Raw genomic sequence first — 21,218 nt, 5'->3', positions numbered from 1 at the left:
CCAAAATATGTTTTTCCTCCTCAAATGTTGATCAACTTATTTTTTGTTTCACGTGTTGTGATATTTCAATAAAAAAACAACCAGTAAAACAGTATAAGTCTGACAGTTTATTTCAAGTTCTGCAAAGTCGGATCACAGGTGAAAGAACCAGATGTGTAAATATGTACATCAGCATACATACGTCATACACGGCAAAACTTAACTGGATATAAATATTGTAGAGCAGGAAATAAAACTAATAACCTAAAACAAAACAAAAACAGGAGCCATGCATCATAAGTGGTTTCCATGGAAATTATTGCTGTAGTGAAGCTTATTTACAGCGTATGCGTCTCTTCATGACGACATGTGGTGCAGTTAGTACAAGTTGGTTTCCTACAGGAAAACCAGGAATATCTTCACCCAAAGGCACAAACTCAGGAGAATCTACAACGGGAACGTTTTCCTGCTTCCTGTGACGGAAGCATGCAGATGTAGTTCAGACGTTTACGTCACTGAACAGGAAATAATAAAGATTTTCTCTGGATCGCTGGATGACATGGAGACGACATTCAGTCCAGAGTCAAGATGGTGGAAGTGATGTCGGACGAACAGCGACGCCTGGGAGTGTTCAGTCCCACAATCCTTCACTTTCTGGATTCACACGTCACATTAAACATATTTATTATTTCAAAGAAACTTGTTTAATTCTCTTTCTTGCCAAGAATCAGAGGAGAAGCTGCACGACTCTGCGGTTTGGTCAAATAAATAAAAATCAGGAAAAAGAAAAATGTTTTCTTTTTTAAAATACATTTTCCAAAACATATATTTTTTTCTATTTCATCCTTTGAATTTAATTTAAAATAATCACAAGAGTAAAGATTCAAGTTTCATCAAAACATTTTTTTTGAGCGCCACAGATCAACGTAACATATGAACAGGAACTCAGGTAAATGTCTGGAAATTTGGGTTACGGACATTTTCACATCTGGAAACGGCTTCAGACTGAAGCTTCATGGAATGACTCGTCGCCGGTTCAATTAACTAAATATTGTTCCCTTCGCATCATGAGCTGGAATCTTTCTTTTATAAAAAGATAATAATAAAGCAGGACTTAGTGTTTGCACGGTCCCTTCACCACCTCAGTGATTTTACACAGTCCCTAAGATCATAATCATAACTTTATGTATTTATCACCTTTCAAAACAGACGACTTTCACAGAGGAGAAACAAAGAAAAAGAAAATCAAAGACAAGAAGTGAAAACAGAAAAGTTAAAGTAAAAAGGATAAAAAACAACAGGTCAATTATTTTTATCGTTAATCTTTCGTCTGATTCTCGGCAGGAAAATGAAACGTGGAACTGATCCTGGAGCGTTTGTTTGGACTCGCCTGGTGCGGCGACGCACGGGTGGTGCTTAGCAGCAGAGTCACACTGGAGTTATGAGAGCGTTGTTAGTATGAGAAGCAGCAGTAACATGTTATGATGATAATAATATTAGTAATGACACGTTTCGTTGACCAGCGAGAGGAAGAAATGTTCAGTGGTTTATTGCTCGTGTCCGACTCGTCAACGCCCGTTAACTTAAAGGGCGGCGCGTCGTCGCTGCTTCGTCTCCGTGACGACATCAGAGGTGGAAGTCTTAAAGTCACTTCCTGTACATTCAATCTGATTCTGTTTACATTCAAACAGCCTCAGGATCAATTAAACCTGATTATCAGGATCACTAAACCTGATGATCAGCTTCCTGCACAAAGAGTCTAAACACTGACGAGACGCTGGAACCTTCATCCTGACACGTGTAGTGAAATATAACTTATATAAATATTAAAGTAGTCTTCAACTTGACAGCAGGGAAAAAAATAATAATCAATAGATTAATTTTTTTTAAAAATTTTTTCCTTCTTATTTCTTTATATTTATTATGGATCAGTTTAATTTTCCACTTCAATCAATAATAGAAAGATTATTCTTCTTCGCGGTGATGGATTGAAAAATGGAAATCAACCAATAGGTGAGTCGTCGTTATTTTTTACAGTGTGGACGTCAAAGACAACATAAAAATCAAATATAATCTAATATTTCAAACTGTATGTGGTGAAATTACAGATTAACGTTGAGGAGAAGCAGCTGAGGGATTAAATCTCAGGATAAAAGATAGTTCATGTCAAATTACAAACTAAATAACAAGGAAATTATAATTAAAAAAAAATCACAAATTAATTGTCTACATGAACAGATTCAGAGAAATTAAAGTTTAGCTCAGTTTTTATTAAGATATTACAGAATTGACTCGATAATCAAAGATGTCATTCTGTGAATATGATTAATAACTGACTGAGGTGTGATGTTTTGTTACGTAACAGCGAGTTCAGCTAACGAAGCTAATGAAGCGAACTCTTGTTCAACAGCCATTTTAAATAATAACTTAAAAATAAGAGATTTATCGTATTTTTTTTTTTTACATTTTTCAATCCAGGTCCGATTAAGAGATCTTTAGAGAATCTATTGATTTTTTCAAATTTAAAATTTAAAATCTGATCAGACGGAACAGTTTCCTTCACACGTAAAAAAGCTCAAGTGGTTTAATCCTCAATGCCCCCATTTCGTTTCCATGGTAACTAATAACACTGATAGTCTCTGCTGGTTTTTTGGCCTAAAAATAATTTAATTTTTTTATTTTTAAACCTCTGACAATCACTGGCCCGCCACATGATCATTTCAACATTTCATAGAAACTTGGAATTTCACATTTTTTTTCCACATATTCCACCTGGAAGAGAGGATTTTCTTTCTGATTTATCCAGCAGGAGCGAGGATGGTGAAACGGGTGACGGGCAACAGGTGAGTCATTCAAATCTCTTTACATTCAATACACGATAAGGTTTTGATGTGTCAAAGCAAAAACATGTTGTTTATTAAAATGAATAAAATACTGACGGTCCTCGTCGTCGCTACGTTGACTCACCTCACCCAGGAAGTGAGGAGTGACAGCACGTCGGAGACTCGAGGTTCGGGTTCAAAAAGTCTGGTTCTTCAGGAAACGTCTAAGCTGCAACTTCACCTCCGGAAAACAAACATGACCTACAATTTAAAGAGGGCGGGAAGACGTTCCGAGCTTGTCCGTCAGCGGCGGAGGTGGAGGGAAAGGAAGCGGACGGATCCCCTCAGCGGCGAGGGGAGGTGAGGTCAGCTGATCGGAGCGAGTCAGTAGGACGAGATGTCGGAAGAACTGCTACTGTTGCTGGTCGATGTCTGAGCTCGTTTGATGTAAAGGTTCAGAAGCTTCATCTGTTGGAGGGAAACAGGATTTACCCACAATCCTTTGAGCTCACAAACATCACTTGTCACACCAGTGAGATAAGCCCGCCCCCACCTTGCTGCCGGTCAGCTGGGCCAGGTACGGCTTCAGCTCCTCGCCCATCACGGAGTAAACGGCCACGAGGCAGAAGACGCTCGCCTTCCTCACGCTGCTCTCCGTGTTGTCGTAGCCCTGCGGAGATGCACAACACACAAACAGAGGGTTCACTCTGAGCTTTTATCTCCCACCCATCGTCTCCCGGGGAACACTCACCTGCAGGAGTCCCGGGATGACGTCCGGCAGCAGCTGGTGCAGCGGCTCCTTAGCGACGCGCTCGATGGCCCTGGTCTGCATCTTGATGGCGGCCAGGTTGACGGGGTAGTCAGCCGTCTGCACGATGGGACAGAGCACCTTGATGCACTGCTCCGGCTGGATGGAGCTCGCCATGGTGGAGGCCGCCTCCTCCGCCGCCCGCACCACCTTCAACACAACGAGACAGGATGCAGGAGACTACGGAGGGAATGCTCCTCACTCGGCAAACGAGGGGAAGGTTTAACTCACCTCCTTGTGCGAGTCCTTGTGAGCCTCCAGCGTCTTCATGATGGTGAGCTCGGCGTAGTTCTTGAAGCGGAGCGGCTCGTTCTTCAGGATCTCCTTCAGGACTCGCAGCGCCAGCGCTCGGATCGTGTGCTGAGGGAGAAGAGTCACACGTTCATGTCAGGCTCTGGTCCGGGAAGCGACTGGAAGAGAAGGAGTGTTCTGTTCTTACGTCTTTGTCTCCGAGCGTCTCCAGCAGCAGCAGCAGCAGCGTCTTGAAGTGCTCCTCCCACACCAGCAGGCCGTCCTCCCGCACCACCTTCAACAGCTCCAGCAGGGTCCCCCGCCGCTCCTCGGGGCCCCGCTCCCCCGCCTGGCCCTGGGACAGCTCTTTCAGCAGCTCCCCCACCAGCTGCAGCTGCTCTGTGGCGCCCCCTGCAGGCAGAGACACTCAGGTTTAAATCAGGCAAAACATAAACTGAGGAGTGGACTGGAAGTGAAGTCGTCGTTCTTCCGAGTCTTTACCCGGGAAGGTTTTAGGATTCTGGATCTTGTTCTCCACACAGTCCTGCCGGCCTGCGGAGGAGGAAACACACATAAAAAAACAAAAACACCACACGACAAACTAACAAACGACGAAAAAGCCAAATGCGGCGCACCATCTCGCAGCTGCTCCACGCCGTCCTCGTACAGCGCCTCCTTCAGGGCGGCTTTGTCCAGCGAGCTGACGCCGTCCGTGTAGTTGTAGGGGTTGTAGTCGCGGAAGCGCGGGCCGGCGAAGGATCGTGGCGAGGGAGTGTTCAGCAGCGACGTCTTGTTGTCCAGCGCCGTGCGTCCGCCCTCCAGCAGGTCGGAGTCTGGCGACGCTCCGACTCCCAGCTGAACAGCGACGGTCAGAGATGTTACAACAAGTCAAACGACATCTACATCACAAATTCAGGAATTTGGTTTGATGCTGAACATTTAAAAAAAAACAAAAAAATGTTTTCCTCTAACTATAGAAAATAAACATAATTTTCCAGTTTTATTTCCTTTTTTTTTTTTTTCATTCTCATGACGAAAGTCCAGACATTCCCCTGAACTTTTCATGCCAGACGAACCCCACCCCGCCTCGGACCAGATTCTCCAGACATTTTCCGGACTTCCTTTCTGAACACAGCCCGACCCTCGCCTCTCGCTTCTCGTCTCACCGTGGCGTCCCTTTTGCCATCGCGCCTCAGCGGCTCCATCAGGTCCTCTTGGCTGCGGAAGCTGAAGTTCTGAATGGCCTCTGTGACGCCGCGCAGCGAGCTGTAGATCTCCTCCGAGTTCAGGTTCTCGCTGTCGTACTCCATCATGCTGCGAAGGAGACGCGTTCATTAGAAATGTGAATCACATGAGATCAGGATGTAGATGGATCTTTAATGATGTTCTGTGACACTTCCTGTTCTCCCTGGAACCTCCAGGTGTTTCTGTCTCCGTGCTCGTGCATGGCCGTGCATCTGGTCACACTGACACAACACGCACAGTTTCTCACCTGAGGAGTTTTTAGCTTGGAGACGAAACAGGAAGTGAACAGAGGGACAGGAAACAGATGGAGGCACAAAGTGCAGCAGCGATACTCCACAGTGGTTCCACAGTGCGTCACATTGATTCACTCTGCTAAAGAGGAAATTCAACAAATTCTACTTGGATTTTAGCACCACTGTGAAACCCCAGGAGAGGAAGAGGAGGAGGAGGAGAAGGAAGAAGAGGAGGAGGAAACAGGGGGCGGGGTTACCTGGGTGAGTAAGCTCGCCGCAGGGACTTGAGGGAGGAGTGAGAAGTGGGCGGAGGAAGAGGGGAAGAGGGGAAGGGTGGAGGAGGGAACTTGGAGAGTCCATCTGCGCTCCAACCCCACAGCCGACTGCAACCAGCCGGAGAGTAAGAGGAGGAGGAGGAGGAAGAGGAAGTAGAGAAAGAGGAAGAAGAGGAAGAGGGAGAGAGCAGATAGAGACGTGAGGAAGGTGGGATAAGAGAAGCTCTGATCTCAGTCAGTGTTAATACAAGCAGCTGGAGAACTGACTCATTATCTCGCTGTTTACATAAACTTAATTTGTGTGTGTGTGTGTGTGTGTGTGTGTGTGTGTGTGTGTGTGTGTGTGTGTGTGTGTGTGTGTGTGTGTGTGTGTGTGTGTGTGTGTGTGTGTGTGTGTGTGTTACCTGGGGGACAGTCCTCCGTGGGAGCAGTTGGTGGGTGATGTCATCGGGCTGCTGCGGCTGCCTGGTTGTCGAGGAGGTGTCCGACCCATCGAGTTACATGGAGACGCCTGCAGGCCACACACACGCGCACACACAGATTATTATTCTGACAGATAAAATATTATTTCACTGGTTCACATCAAAGAGTTCTGAGGATCAAAAAACATCTATTAAACAATGAATTACTAAACACATTTTTAATCGGTCAGACTCTAATGAAAACTGTAGTTTCATGTCATACTCTAAATGTGTGTGTTTGTGTGTGTTACCATGACGATGCCGCTGTTGGCGCTGGCGTTCCTCAGGTGGTTGTGCAGCAGCTTGGTCGTCCCGTCCTGGAAGGTTTTGGGCAGCGCTCCCAGCAGCATGGTGAACTCCGGAGTGTTCAACTCGAACAGGGCGATCAGCACCACCTGGGCCGCCTGCAAACACACACGCACATAATAAACCTTCTGATTCATATATTACAAATACATTTGAACATATTTCAGATGTGAGGGGCAGAAATAAAACAATTGATCTTCTGTGAGGAGACTTGCACCCACTGGATGTTTCGAATATTTATGACAGAGTGAAACATCTGCAGCTCCACACAGGATTCAAATGTCAGATTAAATAATTGAAGATAATTATTAGAAGCTGAGTTGCCGTCGTGCACATGCAGCTCGTCTGTTCACCTCAAACATAAAACGTCCTTTCAGCAGAAGCTGGAAAAAAAGTTTCTTTCTAAAACTGCGAAATAAAAAAACAACTCATGCTAAAGATTATGTTTAATGTTATTTGATGTTTGTGATGAGTTGAACTCAGTTAGTGTCTCATGCTCACATGACATTTAATTCTCCGACTGATCTTTGTCCTGATTTAAACTCAGTATGAATCAGAAGCGTCGCTGAAATGAAACTGTTAGTGTCGTTAAGACTTCTCGTCTGGTTATTTTTCATTCACTGTAAAAACGTGGGAGCAGACGTGGAGGTCTGCAGCGCGGCCCGGCCCGGGGCGAGAGCAGGTTCACTGCCCCGGTTGTGCGGCCTGATGGAAATTCTACCTGCTTGCACCTCTCCTCCAGGTTGCCCTCCCCAGGCAGAGAGGCCACGGTGCTGGGTCGGCCTGAGAAATCCTCCCCTGCCCAGTTGTGGAGGGTCTGGGGGTTTGGTGGACGAGAAAATGGGCGATTGGAAAAAAACAAACAAAATAAAACGTGAAAATAAAAAACAAAGAGACGTAAATTGAAAACATTTAAAAGATGGAAGACAGACAGGAAGGAAGGAAGGAAGGACGGAAGGAAGCTGAGCTCTGAGGGAGGACAGAGGAGGAGGAGGAGCCGTCCAGACGTGCTACCTTGCGGACATCAGAGCTCTTGGGCTCGGTCGTCCAGGTGATGACGCGCGACACGGCGAGGCGCGTCTCACTTGAGTTGACGAAGTCGGACGGGTCCATCTGGCGAGCCAGGGCCTCGATGTAGCGCAGGATGGCGACCTTCACCTTCAGGTTGGGGGTCTGCGTCTGGTCCACGATGAAACGCATCAGGATGTTGAACTGCTGCTCGTACGGGAACGAGTCCCTGCGAGCAGACGGACAAAAGTAAAGAGACGCAGGAGTGATGCAGCTGTTTACATCAAATAAATATGATGCTATGATGTCATTCTTCAGGGGGAAGGTTCACATGTTGGACGCTGACCTGGTGACATCCAGGGCCTTCTGGACTTTGGCCTGGACGGAGCCCAGGAGGTCGGCACCCATCTTCTTCAGCAGCTGGGTGAGCAGCACGAAGAGCCAGTCCTGCAGGTCGTCCCGGTGCAGCACGATGAAGTCCACCAGAGTCTCCAGGAACATGCTGAACACCTGAGCCACACAGAGGCATGATGGGTAATAGAGGAAGAGGACAGGAGGGAGGAGAGAGGAGAGGAGGGAGAGGAGAGAGGACAGGAAGGAAAGAGGACAGGAAGGAGAGAGGACAGGAGGGAGAAGGAGAGAGGACAGGAGGGAGAAGGAGAGAGGACGGGGGGAGAAGGAGAGAGGACGGGGGGAGAAGGAGAGAGGACAGGGGGGGAAGGAGAGAGGACGGGGGGAAGGAGAGAGGACAGGAGGGGAAGGAGAGAGGACAGGAGGGAGAAGGAGAGAGGACAGGAAGGAGAGAGGACGGGGGGAGAAGGAGAGAGGACGGGGGGAGAAGGAGAGAGGACAGGGGGGGAAGGAGAGAGGACGGGGGGGAAGGAGAGAGGACAGGAGGGGAAGGAGAGAGGACAGGAGGGAGAAGGAGAGAGGACAGGAAGGAGAGAGGACAGGAGGGAGAAGGAGAGAGGACAGGAAGGAGAGAGGACAGGAGGGAGAAGGAGAGAGGACAGGAGGGAGAAGGAGAGAGGACAGGAGGGAGAGAGGACAGGAGGGAGAAGGAGAGAGGACAGGAAGGAGAGAGGACAGGAGGGAGAAGGAGAGAGAAGATGAGGGAGAAGGAGAGAGGACAGGAGGGGAAGGAGAGAGGACAGGGGGAAGGAGAGAGGACATGAGGAAGAGTTCTTTATGTGTTTGTGTCAGAGCACCTGACAGGACAGTGACGATCAGTAAACTTACTCTCTGGTCATTGTTAGCGTCCACGGCAGCGACGAGGGATGCAACAAAAAACACACACACCGTTAGTTTGTCTTGCAGTTAGTGTGAGAGTGTGTGTGTGTGTGTGTGTGTGTGTGTGAACTTACTTTGCTGTGAGGGTCTGCGAACATCCTGGTGAAGATCTCACACAGTCTCTTCAGCTCCACTCGGCTGCAGGAAAACAAGCACATCCACTCTGACTGTGTGAAGCTAACGAGCTAAATGAGGCTACAACAGAGAAAATATTCTATTTTTAATCTTCAATGTCTTTTCTTGCAGTTTCCTGTCGCCGCCCACCTGAGCGTCCTCTGGCTCTTCAGCAGGTTCTGCAGGCCCAGCAGCCCCTCCTTCCTCTCGGACCAGTTAGCGCTGGCGCAGTGGTTCAGCACCTCTGCCACGTCCTCCATCTGGCGCAGGTAGTGCGTCCCTGCGCCGCCGTTGCGTGAACTGTATGAGCGCTCCGAGCAGGCGCTGGAGGCGTCGCTGTTGGCGTCGTCGTCCGAGTACATGCCCGGGGACTCGAAGCGCCGCCGCACGGGCCTCCGCTGAGGAGAGAAGGCGAGGCGTTAACGCACGACACTGACGTGTTTACTGTGACGACATGCAAACGACAACGCGCTCTAAAGTGCAGCTACAGTCAGTCGCATGCAGCTTTCTGATGTCATTATGAGGTCACTGTACGTTCACAGTGTCGGAGTTTAAAGCTCATGCTCTTCATGCACCGAGAGGAGGAGGATTAATTTGTACCTTGTTCCTCGAGTCTCCTAAGAGCTGGAATTTAAAAAGTCCAGGGAAGAGTACAGAGGGAAATTACTGCCACACCGACAACAAACAACCAGCGTGTTTCATTTTGGGTATTAATAAATGAATCCAGAGTTAATTCTTACCAGAGCATCTGCGACCGCAGCCTCCACCTCGGTGCCGGTGTCCAGGATCTTCATGGCATTGACGGAGGCCGAGATCCGAGCCTGATGGGCGAGTCGGTCTGAAGGAGGGAAAGTCAAACGCACGTCAGCAGGTGAAGACGAGAGAAAATTATGAGAAAGTAAAAGATGTTCAAATCTAAGCACTAAGCAGCCAGCAAACTGTAAAATCAACAAAATGAAATATCAAATATATCAAATATTAAATTAAAAAAAAACACGATAAGAGACGAGGCGGGAAAATAAAAAAAGCAAATTAAAGATCACGTTGACAAAACTTTGGCAGATGCAAATATTCCTGGTGACAGAAGAGCAGGCTGACGTGCGGCGTCGCCCCCTGCAGGCGAGTCAAATGTTTAACATGAACCAAAGTGGGAAACGACCAACGACCAGTTGTGACAGATTCAAGGTTTGGACGTCAGCCCTGCGGGACGAGGCTGCACTGTGCGGGACGACCCTGTCAGCCAGACGCCTGAGAACCAATCACACTGGAGCAGACGAACTGTGTCTAGTTCTTTTTGCTGCGTCTGGCTGACGGAGATAATCCGCTCGCCGTGGAGACAGTCACCTGAGCAGCACTCTGCGGAGGACAGGGCGCTGGTGGAGCGGGAGTGACGGCGAGTCGCTGGAGGAAACACACACAGTAAAACCTGACTGATCGTTTCAACACTGATCTGTGAGCGACAACAAGTTTTAGAGACGATTAGTGGAGCAGACATTTAAAAACAGAGCAGGCAGAGAAAAGTGCAGGAAGAAAAATGATCTGGGTGATGTCCACACCGGAACGAACCAGTAGACATGAATTTCACGGCGTTCGCTTCACTCCCTCGAGGTGAAATATTTGAACTTGAGTGAAATATTCACATGGCGCGTTGTAGCAAAAAGCCAGTCAGCGTTGAGATCTTCCCTCCGTCACTGTGGTCAGACTTTTCAGTTTAGTGCGAACCAGAATATCAGGTGCGAAAGGTTCTAGTCTGACCAAAAGAGGTGTTCTGGGTCCAGATCAAACTGAACCAGTGTTTGTTTCGTTTGCAGTGTGAAAACTCTTTTTGAGCTGGTTTGGATTTTCAGACCAGTTACAGGAAGTTAAACAAAAAAGAAAAATAAGGAACGCTCAACGTCTTCACCTCCGACGTTACAACGATTGAGAAGATGAGGACGTTCATTTGGAGTTTTCGAACTAGAGTCAGAGTTCTGCGCTTTTTAAAAAGATCAAATGGAACAAAGAAGAGAAGCTCGGTTCAGACTTTCAGGCATGAACGCGCGTATGAAAGTGACCGTGGCGGACGCTCCGCCGGACTCACGGCAAGATCATTCTGATCAGACTGAGGCTGTGAATCTGAAATGTCCTGAATCAGAATCAAATCACATTTTCTTCCTGCAGAGTGAGCGAAGACAAACAGACGAGAAGATTTCACAGGATCTGCAGTTCTCTACTACTCTGATTGGTTGTGGACTCACCCAGGGGGGAGAAACCCCTGGCAGGGCTGGTGTCGCGGCTGCTCTCGCGACTGGTTTCGCGGCTGCAGCCCTGACTCATGCTCGGCCGCGGGATTCGACTCCGGGCTGGAGAGGCGTGGCGAGGCAGACAGACAGACAGACAGACAGACAGACAGACAGACAGACAGACAGACAGAAGCGCAGGGGGGAGAGATTAGCTCGTAGCACATCCAGCCAGACAGCGACACACCTGCAGCTCAGCAGAGACGTTAGTCAGGGGGAGAAGACTCCAACAGGAAGAGCATTAGTACGAGGAAACGGCCAGGAACCAGGCGCGTCGAGGAGTTGTCGCCCGCAGGAAGAAACTAGGATGAAAACTCTAAAGTTTTCGTCTAACAGCCGTTAGTGAATCTGACACTAGATCTGCAAAGACGACTGAACCTGATTATTATGGACTTTAATCTGAGATAATAAAACCTGGAGAAGCTGAACAGTTGTTTCAGTTTTAACAAACTTATATAAGTGTGAATATAAATGTAAATCTGAAATGATTTTAATTTATCACGGACTCCTGCAGATTTAACTTTCAGTTGATTATGTTTGAGTTTTAATATTTTCCTGCCACAGTATTTTTCCTCCATGTGGCGGCTCACCCAGGCCAGATCTGGTGGGGCTGGTCTCCCGGCTGCAGCCCTGGCTGCGGTGACCTCGTGGTCGGCTCAGGCTGTTGGCGGCGGCGGCGCCCATCGTCGGCTTCGGGATCCTGACGTAGGTGGAGCTCAGCAGTCGACCCGGAGAACCTGAGCGACTGCCGGCTGAAACGCACGAGAAGAGAATATCTGAGCACAGATTGACTGACTGGAATGTGGATGATTAAAAACTTCCACATTGGATGAAGAAGTTACTCACGCTGAGACTGGGAGACGACCTTCCCTCGGCTGCGACCGCGGCTGTCTGTCACACACGGACTGTTTCCTGAACTCGTCCTCCGCGTTCGCACTCGACCTGGAGAGGAGAGAAGACAGAATGAGAGTTGGAAAAGGTTTTGAAAACTTCTGTTGCCAGTCGTCTGACGGGAGCCCGGGAGACACAGCGAGGGTTAAGGGTCAGGGGTCAAGAGGTTAAGCGTCAGATGTGTTTGAGGCAGAAGTGGGCGGGGCTAAGGGAGGCGAGTGCGTCAGAAATAAAAGCAGCTGATGTTTGCTGCTGATTATTACATTAAGTGTCCTCACATGAAAATAAAAACACGAGTCAAGTCATAAGATCAGTCGTCAATTTCTATTTCATACATGGATCCAGGAAGATGTTCTTGTTGTTTTGTGGCAAATGTAAAGAATGTAAAAATAAAAACTGGACAGACCTGAGAAGAAAACTGATCATCTGCATGATTTTGTTTTATGTAGAATGTAAGTTTTAAGAAATATAATTTTTTTTGGTCTCAAACTTTATTATGATGCTAAAAAAGTGTGATGACAGAAAAACGACACCATCCACACTTATATTGATCCAATAAACCTTGTATCACCATGTTATTTCAACTGGATCAGACTTATTAATACGACTAGACCTACAGTGAGTTAGTCACGACGCTACTGCTGCCGCTAGTTAACGCTAGGAGCCAGAAAATGAAAGAGGAGCTTCGAAGAACAAACGTCTTTCTTTTTCCGTTATCTCCAAAGTGGTGATGACGACTTCCCAGCTCTGCCTGTAGCCAGACTGATACAGACTTGTGTTCAGTCATCTTACCCAGGGAAGCGTAGGACCCGGGGGGAAGTGCTGAGGCCGAGCTGAAGGGCGAACCAATGGACGGAGCGGCGGTCAGCCTGGTGCGGGCCGTGGCCGTGGCGGCGGCGTTGACGTCCACGTCGCTGCGAGAGCGCTGCAGGGATCCCGGAGAGGAGGCGGCGGCAGGAGTCCTGGAGGTGTGGCCGGGTTTAGCTGGAAGAAGTCGGAAGATGAAGTCAGGGAAACGCGCCAGAGAAGGAAACGTACACACCTTGAATATTAAGAGTTTAAAAACATCTTTTAAAAGTGTGTTTACATCTGTTTGTGCTTCCTGCTGAACTTTTTACACCCAGAGGTCGACTGTGGAGACAGAAACATGAAATTTGATAAATCACTTATGGATAACAGATCTACAAAAACTAAACGTATGAACTGCAGCATTAATAACTTTTAAAAAGGAGAACTGAAATGTCACATATTCTCTCCAGAGATACAAACATTTCCCACACAGATATACAGGAGGATAAATATGAATATGCATTAGAGGAGTTTCTGACTTGAGGCTCTCCTGAGATGAGGAGGACGAGCGGTCGGAGGCGGGCAGTGACATCACACAGTCGCCGCTCTTCAGGTGAGCAAGCAGAGCCTTCTGATAGGACGACTCCAGGCCCTGAAACAGATGCTCCGCCTCCCGGCTGAAGTGACCGTGGAAACCCCAGTAACACCTGAGAGAGAAACAACCAGTCAGGACGAGTTTAGGCTGCAGATTCATAAACTGTGATATGAATTTTAGGCCAGTTTGATTTTTCATCCCTTATGAACGAAGTGGTTCAGTGTTAAAGTGGGCGAGTGGAACTCACCTTCTGGCCACGGATCGAGCCTCGGCGTCGGCATCGTGGATCCCTTTCTTTATGGTCTCCATGACAACGGTACAGTGTCTGCGGGAGGAAAAAAAATGGGTCTGAACAACGTGAACGGACTCTTTTCCTGGTCCCTAAACGTTACAGGATCTCGTGCTGCGTTCAGGTGAAATAACACGAGACAAGATTTTAATCATTTCTGACAAATAGCAGACGAGTCAATCAACAAACGAGATCCACTGATGCCGTTTCTTCTTATTTTCTTTAACGTTATTATTATTGTTATTATTATTCCATTGTATTTTGGAAACTTGTTCAGATGAGTGTTATAGAAATCAAGTTATTATTATGATTGTAATTAAATATATTTATCGGTCGTCACCTCTCCAGGGAACTGGTCTGCCACTCCTGCAGCAGCAGCTCCATGAACTCAAAGCTGCGTCTGCAAACAAACACAAGAAAAACATTCAGTTCAGAGCTTTCCCCAACATTCCAAACATGTAGAATGAAGACATAATCAATACACAATCAATAAGTAAAAGGACTCTAACCCGACAAAACAGAATGATACAAAACAAAAAATAAATCAATATGTTAAAATAATATATATATGAATACATAAAAAAACATTGGATAGAAAAATCATAATACCGTTAAATAAGAAATAAGACCTCACCTGCGTACAGCCACAGACTTTGCCGTACAGTTGCTGCTGATGATCGGGATCAGACGAGGATAATGTGTGTGCTGCAACAACAAACTGGAATCAACATCTCATGACATCTGACATGAGAAGCTTTGTGAAATGAAATCAGTTTCTCTGAGAAATGAAAATGTGATTTGCAGGATTGATTTAGTCTGTTGACGCCATGTGACGAGTCACGTACTCGCAGGATGAGGCGGATGACAGCGATGCCGGACGTGGCCATGACTTTGGCGCTGTTGGGCACCAGGTTGAGGAGCGCTGGCATGACGGCCTCCGCCGCGTGGTCGAACCGCCCGCCGAGCACCTGCGACAGGTGGCTGATGACAGAGGAGGAGGAGCCAATCAACAAGCAGAGAAAGAGGAAGAGATGTTTATAGAACAGATGTTTAACTCTGCTTCTTTGGAATTACTCATTTTGTTTTCTAACGCCTTTTTAAACTCCAAAGCAAAAGATGAAATTACACGAGTCCCAGAGTTTTTCCTAATTATTATCATTACTATAACTGTACTTATTTTTTGTCTGTTAACTCGTGACTTTGTTTAAAAATAATATGAAAATAATAGCATTTTATTATTAGAGACATTTCATTTTGGAATAATTTTTTACTGATTATATATTAACTATAAATCCCAGAACAAAAACAAAAGTAATACACATACAAATTTAAATAAAACAATAATCAAAGGGTTTTATTTCTTTAACTACTGATTTATATTTGTTATTATTATCAATTCAATTTTACGATGATGCTATTCAGATGGTGATCATGATGACGTTGTGGGGGCGTGGCCTTACCCCAGAGTGATGCAGGCCTCCCTCACCACCTGCGAGCGCAAGTCTTTGGCCGACAGCTTGAACGCCGCCTCCATGAGCCGCAACTGCTGCGGGAAGCCATCGAACTCCGTCGCTCCGGCCAGGATCAGCGAACGCACCTTTTTCAGCTGCAGTGGAGAAGGTCGAGAGGTCAACGGGAGACATTTTAACCTTTAATCTATGAGGAGAGAGAAGGCGAGGACGACTCACAGCCGCCACCCGGAGCTCCCAGTCCCGCTTGTCGTCCGACAGCACGTCTCGGATCTTCGTCATGGCCTCGTCCACCTCCCTGTTGGAGTAGATCTAGTGGAGGAGGAGGCGGAGTCAGTGAGGCTGATGTCACATGATCAGCTGGAATAAACTGAGGTCAGATGTCGTACCTGCACCGTGGGAACGTCCTCAAAGGCCTGGATGAAGTCGTCCTCGTCCACGGCTCCAGCGCCTGAGCTTGAGGCGTCCCGCCCTGCGGATATATGATATTGTGGATTATTCTTTTCTTACTACTTATTACATTTTTATTTGAAAGATCACTTGACTTTCAAATCTCATTATGACTCGTGTCTGACAAAACAAGACAACAGTGTCAGAGAAATAAAACTGGAACCTAAAAGAAAAAAGGAAATTAACAAGTAAAAGGACAAAATAAAAACTTTTTAACAAGGAGAAAAGTCATTCATTTTTTATGTAGAAATGTAGAAATAATTATAAAGCATTTAAAAAATGTTTCACTTTTTAATCTCGTCTTTTATTTTGTTGTGTGTCGTCGTGAGATGTTTAAATAAAGTTCAACAGTTAACAGTGAGTTGAAGACGAGTCGGTGTTCTGACCTGCAGACCTGGAGCTGGAGGCGGAGCTGGAGGCGGGGCGTCGGAACGAACCCATGCTCACCGTCTTCTTCCCGGACACCGAGGCGCCTTTGGACGAGGACGAGGAGCGTCCGGCGTCCACAGAGTCATCATCCTCGAAGTTCTTGTCTGGAGGAGAAAACACAGAAGGTCCGGGGTCAGGCGGGACGAGGAGAACACGCCACCGCGGAGCATCGGAGTGACAGGCAAGCGATGGGCGAACGACGCAGAGCGGGCGGACTGTGACATTCCTGCATGACTCGCATTCCAAAATCAGCAGCAGAAGGCCAGAGACAATGACCGGGACAAAGCGTCCTGTGTTTCCAGAGGAAGACTCTTCAAATCTGAAAGGGTTTATTAAACTGATGATGTGATACGATATGTGGCTGCTGATTGATCCGAACCCTCGAGTTATTGTTTAACCCCTGAAACCATCAGTCGCCAACAGTTTTAAAAACCAATTCATCCAAGTAATTTATCAAGTAAAAGCTCAGTTTTCTGCTTCTCGGCTCATTTCACATCTTTGTTTGACGCTCGGATCGTATTTATATCGATCAAAACTGAGCCAATGAATCAATACCAAAAACAGCTTTCAGCTCCAAACGCATGATATAATAACAATGATGAATTTTAGCTGCTCAGTAAATAAATATATAAGAATATAAGGCAGCAGACAGTCTCAGGCCTCGACGACAGACGGACATGTGAGCTAGACGAGAAATCAATCCTCTTTCATTATTCACACACACACACACACACACACACACACACACACACACACACACACACACACACACACACACACACACACACACACACACACACACACACACACACACACACACACACACACACACACACACACACACACACACACACACACACACACACACACACACACACACACACACACACACACACACTGCACTTTTCCCTCAGCATCAACACAAGGTGGAGGAAGGATAGAAAACACAAGCTCAGCACGACACCACAACGACAGGAGGAAATCAAAGATTCATAATGAATCGTCAGAAAAAATCTTGTGTGACTCACTTCCTGTCAGTGGATCAATGAATCTGATCTCACACAGAAGAAAGAAAAACATTGTCATCATCAGCAAAAATTAATTTCCAACCTTTCTTCCGACTTTTAACCCCATGGATACTTCCTGTATATGTGTTAGTGGACTTGCAAATATTAAAAATCAAAAGCAGTGAAACTGCTGCAGGTTCATCAAGTCAAGGAAACAAGTATTAAAACAGGAAGAGAAAACTGAACGACGACTCTGATGAAAGATACACGATGCACATCAGAGTATATTTGACACGAATAACAGGTGGAATATTGACAAAACCAGTTGAACTTTGAACTCGACCTTTAAACTTCTCACATCTATCATCAGACACAAAAACCTCTAAACTCAAAGTGCTGTTGCTCAGGACAACAACGAGGCTTCATCACGTCCTCGTTCAGACCACGAGACCAGAGCAGGAAATTCTCCTGCTGGGTTTACACTCCTCCTCCTCCTCCTCCCTCCCTCCCTCCCTCCCTCCCTCCCTCCCTCCATCATCCTCTTCTCCTCTACCAGCTCTCTTCAATCCAGAGGAAGAGCAGCTTACAGGAGCAGATCCGCCTGCAGACCAGTTTCCTCAGCATGGCGACAGTCGGTCCTCCTCCAGCTGAATAGAGGAAACTGGGGGACGCAGGAGGGGGAGTCCAGCCACTAGCCTCCCCCCTCTCCCTCGTCAGGCAGCATGTGCTTCAGTACTGATCTTCCCGAGTCTTTGTCCTCTACTTCACTTCACGCTCACCACCAGGAGCAGGAGGCAGGAAGTGGAGGGGATGGAGAGGAGTGATGAGGGGAAGCAGCAGGAGGAGGAGGACTGGACCAATGGGAGGAGGAGAAGGGAGGAGTCGGACACGAGGGGCAGAGTGGTGATGAGTCAGGAGAGAGAGACGAAGAGACACTTCTGTCAGCTGCACACGTTATATCGTTAACTGCACACGTTTGGTTTCATACGGTTGATGGACATGTTCCATTGTGAATGTGAAGGCTGATCTCCCGGGGAGAGGTGAGGCGTTCAGGTGCAGCTCAGTGTGGAGTCACTGAATTGGGAATGAGACCAGGGAGCGTGGGAATGTGAGGACAAGCTCGCCACAAGGAATTCCATCCAGTCCTTTCTCTACCTGCAGCTCTGGTTTCTCCCTTTCTCTTTCCGGCTGAGTGAATAATGTGGGAAACACCCGCCACCTTTCACCTGCAGAGAGGAACGTTCCCAGAGTCATCGGGCTTTGTTCCCGACGTTCCCACCAGACTTCAGTCATGTCAGAGTGTGGAGTTACAGAGGCTCAGTCAGGCTTCACTGGGATAACCAACCGACTATTGTGAATAGTCGGTTGGTTGAGGAATCTCGGTTGGTTGAGGAATCTCTAGGATTCCTCAAAAGAAATTTGTACTTTTTTATTTAGAAGATCAGACGTTGATTCATTTTAATTTTTTTATTTAGATTTACGCGTTTTGGTTCATAATATAAATATGAGTCCCGGCATCTCCACATTTAGTTTCTCTCCTACGACAAGCCGTCGTTCTCCTCTTTATTTGTCCGTCGCTTGTTGCTGACTTTGTCTTTTAGGAGTCTGTCGCTCTCACTTCCCACGTTTCCCGTCCGGAATCCTTCCGCTTGCTGTTGTGTCTGTGCAGAGCTGCTGTGCTGAAGGTGAAACACAGATGCTCGCTGCTCATCCTTCATTATTCATCAGGCGGCAAGTACCTGTCCCCGTCCGTCATCACAATGACTGCGGGGTGTCCCGAGGCGACAGTGACGTGACACTCAGAGTTTATCCATCCCCCGAGAGACGGTCAGAGCAGCTCACCGTTAACTTTTAATAAGCTTTATTTATTTTTTTTACTTGAACAAATAAAGAAAAACTCAAGTTTCACTTACTCGTTTTATCCTGAGCTTTCAACTTCATCTTTAACAGACAAAAACTCACTCCGAGAAACATCAGTTTTCATTTGACTGACTTTCAACACTGAAACTCTGGAAAACGTCCGGCAAATTGGGTCCACACATTTTTTCGTTTACATGTCCTGGTGAGACACGTTCAGCAGCAACGGGAAAACAGGAAAAGTTCCGGAACATTCAATCGATTTTCCTGCTGTATTCTCACTGACATTTTCAGGGAAATTTTACCAGGTAGCCGGCAGCAAAAGTTCAGGAAAATGTCCAGAGAAACATTTGTGTTCTCACGTACTGTACAGCCCTTCTGCAAAAGATCAGGAAAATGTCCAGACATCTGTCATCCCAGACATCCGTCTCTGAATTCTGAAAGCAGCTTATGATCAACTGAACATTCCCTGAAGAAGACCATGACGTGCAGCGAAAGCTCTGCAGTAAGAGGAACATGAGCTCCAGACCAGGAATGTTTCAATTATAGCAATAAACAAAAACAATCAGCTGCTTGGTTTGTAGAAACTGAAATGATTCATCGATTAAACAATGAATCCATTAAAAAGTGAATTTGATTATGTATTAAACCTAATGGTGATTATAAATTATCTCACTATATATAAGAGCGACACATTATTAATAACGGTCCTGGATCTGTAAACAAGTGTGATTCACGCAGAGCAGCAGCAGCAACAACAACAACAACAACAACAACAATAACAACAACAGTTCCTCAAACTGTAACAACCACATTAATCCATAATAACTAAAATTGATTAAATATTCTGTTTGTTTTTTTCCGTCATGTGACAAGCAGCAGCATCACCGAGCTTAAGTTATGATCTGAAGACTCATCAGCCTCGATCAAAGAACACAGTTTACGACGAAGTTAAATGAAGAGTTTCTTGTTTGTGATAAATTTACCTGCAACGCAACACGATAAAACCAACTGGTCGAGGATCAGCTGGAGGAGCAGCGTGAGCGTCCCGACACAGAGAAGAGGAGCTGAGGCTCTGATGCTCCTCCTCCTCCCTCCACACGAGTCTTGTGACAAGAGGGACAACAGCTGACACCAGCCCTACAAAATAAAGGCCCCGGGCTGCCACAATAAAGCAGTCTTTTTCTTTATTTTAATCTATCTCTCGTTTCTTCAGTCTCTCTCTTCCTGTCTGTTTTTTGGGACAAATCACCATCGACAGTAATGTCACGTGACTTTACAGCCTTTACACTTCCTGCTGCTGCTTCACAATAATAGCTCTGTGAACTGAAGAAAACGTTTTCGCGTAAGAACTCAAAGTAAAAACGCTGACCTGCCGACCTGACAACACGCCGACGTCAGATCGTCTACGAACCAATCGGTGTCCAGTACAGGTCGCCATCGCCCACGTAGGAGATGACGACAGGAAGTACGTCACACAAAATCTTTTGAGCTTCAAACTAAAACTAACTGGATCAAATGTAAACAATGAAACAAAAAGATGCTGCCATGACAACCAGAATTTCTACAACCACAAACCAAGCTCACGTTAAGTCCTTGGGTGCGACGTAGCCGGCGTGTGGAGCAGGAGGTCGTGACCTTACCTGACACCGGTGACAGCACCATGTTCCCCGACCGCTGAACCTCGTCGAACTTGCTGAAAATGACGTTGAGTCTGGACCCAGAGAAGAAGAAGAAGAAACAGATGAGCAGCAGAAAATAAACGCTGCCTTCAGGCGACCTTGGTAAAACACATGCTCCACAGAGACGTTAAATAGGACAAAGTCAAAAAATAAACTGTCCCGATGTCAATGTAGTAGCAGCCAGAAGATGACATCAATCAATATTCAGAGGCCTGATTCTAATGTAGAAACTGTGTTTATGTGTGGAGATGTTCAGCAGATCAATGAATGGTTATCTGTCCGCAGCTGCAGCGACATCAGCCGGACAAAATAATTCCATCAGTAGTTTGAGTCAGTCCTAAAGAAAAGTTTGTTACATGAGAGAATCTGCTACTTTCTTTGTCTTCATGATATTTTCCAGTGATTCATAAACCAAATAAAGTATCAGGATTTATATTATTAGTAACTTTTCAACACATCACATATTAAAGATCATGTTTGATTTCTGAACGTATGAGAAAAGAATGTTGGAAAACCAGCCGGTTGATGAATAATGACATGTAGATTCAGATTTGAACAGAGAGCGTTTGAACGCACCGTGACTGAGGCAGACCTTTCTTCCCCAGGTCCATTCGCACTCGCTCTCCCACGTGGCGGTAGATCTCCACCAGGCACGACATGGCGCCGTCACGCACCTGTAGGTCCATGTCACGGAGGAAACAGCTGTTTC

General features: G+C 46.6%; 1 protein-coding gene across 27 annotated transcripts in view; it reads right to left on the bottom strand.

The window, feature by feature from the left end:
* Window positions 1–94: 94 nt before the first annotated feature.
* Window positions 95–21,218, bottom strand: part of LOC118316617 (CLIP-associating protein 1-A) — a 25,622-nt gene continuing 4,498 nt past the window's right edge. Inside the window, exons 7-42 of one of the 27 annotated variants that reach the window (XM_035644616.2) lie at window positions 21,086–21,183; window positions 20,471–20,541; window positions 15,921–16,067; window positions 15,474–15,556; window positions 15,304–15,396; window positions 15,076–15,221; window positions 14,461–14,596; window positions 14,250–14,320; window positions 13,956–14,015; window positions 13,574–13,651; window positions 13,271–13,438; window positions 13,030–13,073; window positions 12,735–12,926; window positions 11,898–11,993; window positions 11,642–11,803; window positions 11,010–11,114; window positions 10,117–10,173; window positions 9,513–9,610; window positions 9,373–9,396; window positions 8,923–9,170; window positions 8,733–8,796; window positions 8,608–8,610; window positions 7,715–7,878; window positions 7,375–7,597; window positions 7,082–7,177; window positions 6,306–6,458; window positions 5,998–6,104; window positions 5,576–5,701; window positions 5,007–5,154; window positions 4,476–4,695; window positions 4,342–4,392; window positions 4,049–4,251; window positions 3,841–3,969; window positions 3,553–3,759; window positions 3,355–3,471; window positions 95–3,269 (exon numbers count right to left, since the gene is read on the bottom strand). In XM_035644616.2, coding sequence (XP_035500509.2) covers window positions 3,186–3,269; window positions 3,355–3,471; window positions 3,553–3,759; window positions 3,841–3,969; window positions 4,049–4,251; window positions 4,342–4,392; window positions 4,476–4,695; window positions 5,007–5,154; window positions 5,576–5,701; window positions 5,998–6,104; window positions 6,306–6,458; window positions 7,082–7,177; window positions 7,375–7,597; window positions 7,715–7,878; window positions 8,608–8,610; window positions 8,733–8,796; window positions 8,923–9,170; window positions 9,373–9,396; window positions 9,513–9,610; window positions 10,117–10,173; window positions 11,010–11,114; window positions 11,642–11,803; window positions 11,898–11,993; window positions 12,735–12,926; window positions 13,030–13,073; window positions 13,271–13,438; window positions 13,574–13,651; window positions 13,956–14,015; window positions 14,250–14,320; window positions 14,461–14,596; window positions 15,076–15,221; window positions 15,304–15,396; window positions 15,474–15,556; window positions 15,921–16,067; window positions 20,471–20,541; window positions 21,086–21,183 — 4,272 coding nt within the window. In that variant the 3' untranslated portion in view covers window positions 95–3,185. Of the gene's footprint in view, window positions 3,270–3,354; window positions 3,472–3,552; window positions 3,760–3,840; window positions 3,970–4,048; window positions 4,252–4,341; window positions 4,393–4,475; window positions 4,696–5,006; window positions 5,155–5,575; window positions 5,702–5,997; window positions 6,105–6,305; window positions 6,459–7,081; window positions 7,178–7,374; window positions 7,598–7,714; window positions 7,879–8,607; window positions 8,611–8,732; window positions 8,797–8,922; window positions 9,171–9,372; window positions 9,397–9,512; window positions 9,611–10,116; window positions 10,174–11,009; window positions 11,115–11,641; window positions 11,804–11,897; window positions 11,994–12,734; window positions 12,927–13,029; window positions 13,074–13,270; window positions 13,439–13,573; window positions 13,652–13,955; window positions 14,016–14,249; window positions 14,321–14,460; window positions 14,597–15,075; window positions 15,222–15,303; window positions 15,397–15,473; window positions 15,557–15,920; window positions 16,068–19,813; window positions 19,955–20,470; window positions 20,542–21,085; window positions 21,184–21,218 lie in introns of those variants that run through there. The other 26 variants (XM_035644622.2, XM_035644639.2, XM_035644665.2 and 23 more) reach the window with 26 other exon arrangements.

The sequence above is a fragment of the Scophthalmus maximus genome, chromosome 1 (assembly GCF_022379125.1).
Source record: "Scophthalmus maximus strain ysfricsl-2021 chromosome 1, ASM2237912v1, whole genome shotgun sequence".
Classification (NCBI taxonomy): Eukaryota; Metazoa; Chordata; class Actinopteri; order Pleuronectiformes; family Scophthalmidae; genus Scophthalmus; species Scophthalmus maximus.
Note: the sequence above shows the minus strand (reverse complement) of the source record. Positions and strands in the feature narration are given on the sequence as shown.